Here is a 2856-nt window from a genome sequence, read left to right on the forward strand (position 1 = left end):
AGACAGCACCAATACCCGTTCCAGACGCATCTGTCTCGACAACAAATGGTTTTGTGAAGTCAGGTAACCTCAACACAGGCAACTTACACATAGCTCCCTTCAACTTCTCAAACACCCGCGAAGCCTCTACTGACCAAAGAAACCCCTCCTTCTTAAGTAACTCTGTCAAAGTCCTCGCTACTCTTCCATAACTTACCACGAATCTCCTATAATACCCCTTGAGACCCAGAAACCCTCGCAATGATGTCACGTTCTTAGGCTGAGGCCACTTATGCATTGCTTCCACCTTTTCTAGATCTGCTGAGACTCCCTCTTTGGTGATTACATGTCCGAGATACGCAGTCTTCTTTTGAGCAAAAGCACATTTCTTCTCATTGGCATATATAGAACTGGTGCTTCTCCAAGACTTGCAACACGATTCGAAGGTGCTCCTCATGTTCCTTCTCACTCCTGCTGTAAACTAGTATGTCGTCAAAAAATACTAACACAAATTTACGCAGGTACGGCTTGAAGATGTCGTTCATCACCGACTGGAACGTCGCGGGGGCGTTAGTAAGCCCGAAAGGCATCACTAGGAACTCGTAATGCCCTTCATGCGTCTTTAACGTTTTCTTCCCTACATCACCCTCTCGTACCCTTATTTGATGATACCCCGACTTCAGGTCTAATTTCGAGAACACATCAGCTCCTGCAAGCTCATCAAGAAGCTCCTCAATGATCGGGATAGGATAACGGTCAGGTATAGTGCTCTTATTCACGGCCCGGTAGTCCACGCAGAAATGAAATCCTCCATCCTTCTTCTTAACTAACAGGACCGGGCTGGAAAATGGGCTAATGCTTGGCTTGATGATCCCCGCGTGTAGCATTTCTCGCACTAACTTCTCGATTTCATTCTTCTGCAAGTGGGAGTAACGGTAAGGTCGTATGTTGATGGGAGAAGTTCCTTCTTGTAGAGTGATCGCATGCTCTCTGGACCGCTTGGGAGGGAGACCAGTAGGCAATGTTGAACACTCCTTTGAACCTTCTTAACAACCTCTGTATCTCCACGCTAGGTCTCTCTACTTTCTGCTGCTCTAGGGAACTCTCAAACAGTGCACTCAACTCCAACAGATACACCACCTCTTCATTATCACAGAGCTTCTCCATTGAATTCAGTGACACTTGGTCACGCAACAAGGCTGGATCTCCCGTAATAGTGACCCATTCCTGATCTATCTGAAAATGCATGATGTGCAGCCCCCAATTGATTATCGTTTCTCCTAGAGAAGTTAGCCATGTGTATCCTAACACCATATATGTGGCTCCCAAGTCAAACAGCCTGAAATCTCCTTGAATCTCAATACCTTGAATGATTAGTTTGAGACCTTCACACTTCCCACTGCTTGTCATAATTCTGCCATCTCCAATAGCCACTCCGAACTCCTGAGTAGGAACTACCGGTAATCCTAATTTCTCCACAACCCGCGTCGCAATAAAACTGCAAGATGCTCCGGAATCAATAAGGACCACCACCTCTTCTCCACTAATGTGCCCTTTGATTCTCATCGTTCGTTTAGTAGTGAGCCCCGCCATCGACTGTAGCGACATCACTTGGAGTTCTTGCTTTGCTTGAGCTTCAGGGTTCTCTTCCCTGTCCTCCTCAGACTCTTCTGCCTCTTCTAACTCTTCTTCCACCTCCAAGCATTTATACCTTTGAAATGCCTTGCAGCGATGACCAGTGAAGTAACGCTCCCCGCAATATCGACAAGGGTTTTGTATTGTCCTTCGTTGGTCAGACCCCTTGTTTTCTCTAGGAGAATCAACTGACTTCCTCGCCGGAGTGTGATCTCCTTGCTTAACCGGGCTGAAGTTGTTGTTTCTCTGATTGGAGTTAAGCACTGGTGCGGAGTTTGTCCTCTGGAAGGGTCTCGAGTTATAAGAGTGTCTCTCATTTTCCTGCTCCTCAATGATCGTCGCCATGTCTACTATCTCGTCCATTCCCACGGGTCTCAACCTCACCACCTGCTCTCGCACGCTTCTCTTCATCCAGTGCAGAAAAATCTCCTCAAGCACATCATTAGGAACGTGTGGTACTTCAGCCGACAACTCCTCAAACTGCTCTCGATACTCCGAGATCGAACCAGACTGCCTCAACCTCAGCATCTGGCTGAGTATAGTCCCTCCCTTCGTTGGTTTGAATCTCCGTTTCAGTTTCATTTTAAAATCCCTCCAATCCAACAGCTCATCGCGGTCCTGTATCATCCTTAACAACCCACCAGACAATCCAGTCCTCCGGGTTTTTGCCCTCAAACTCTGGAAGATCGAGTTTCTTTGGTGAAGATCCGTTCTTTTGCTGGGAAGAATAACCCATAGATCCTCCTCTGTAGCTCGTTGTGTTAACATCCGCAGATCTGAGAGGAATCGCGGTCTCCGGTAGCACGAGAAGGCCCGTGCCAGCTCGTTTCTGAGGAACAACAGTCAGGATATGAGATCCTTCAGCTGAGACTCGTTGAGCTTCTTCGGTCACACTAGTCTTAGGACTAGGGTTTCTCGGGTTCACCGTCACCATCGATGGTTCGACCGTTGGCTTCTCCTTCGACGCCATGGTTTGGAGGTGACGCTCTTCAGCGCGTTTCTCCATTTCCATGAACTTCTTGTCCGATGCCTTCGACGCTTCTCGCAGCTCTTTCAGGATACTAGCCACGCTTCCTTCTAGCGCAGAGATCCTATCGGATTTTGAATCTTGCTTCGGCGGCATGGTCGGCTCTGATACCAATGATAAGCCCTGATTAGGGTTTATCGGGTTTGTTAGAAATGGGGGAGAGAAGATAGAAGAAAGGGGATAGGGGATAAGGTTTTGTTGATTAATTGTTTGAT

General features: G+C 47.6%; 1 protein-coding gene across 1 annotated transcript; it reads right to left on the minus strand.

Annotated features, from left to right (window-relative positions):
- Positions 1-888: 888 nt before the first annotated feature.
- On the minus strand, positions 889-2196 carry LOC106321497. The gene has a single exon (XM_013759757.1). The coding sequence runs from the start codon at positions 2194-2196 to the stop codon at positions 889-891; it is 1308 nt and encodes a 435-aa protein (XP_013615211.1).
- Between the last annotated feature and the right edge of the window lie 660 nt (positions 2197-2856).

Source organism: Brassica oleracea, unplaced genomic scaffold (genome assembly GCF_000695525.1).
Source record: "Brassica oleracea var. oleracea cultivar TO1000 unplaced genomic scaffold, BOL UnpScaffold01799, whole genome shotgun sequence".
NCBI lineage: Eukaryota > Viridiplantae > Streptophyta > Magnoliopsida > Brassicales > Brassicaceae > Brassica > Brassica oleracea.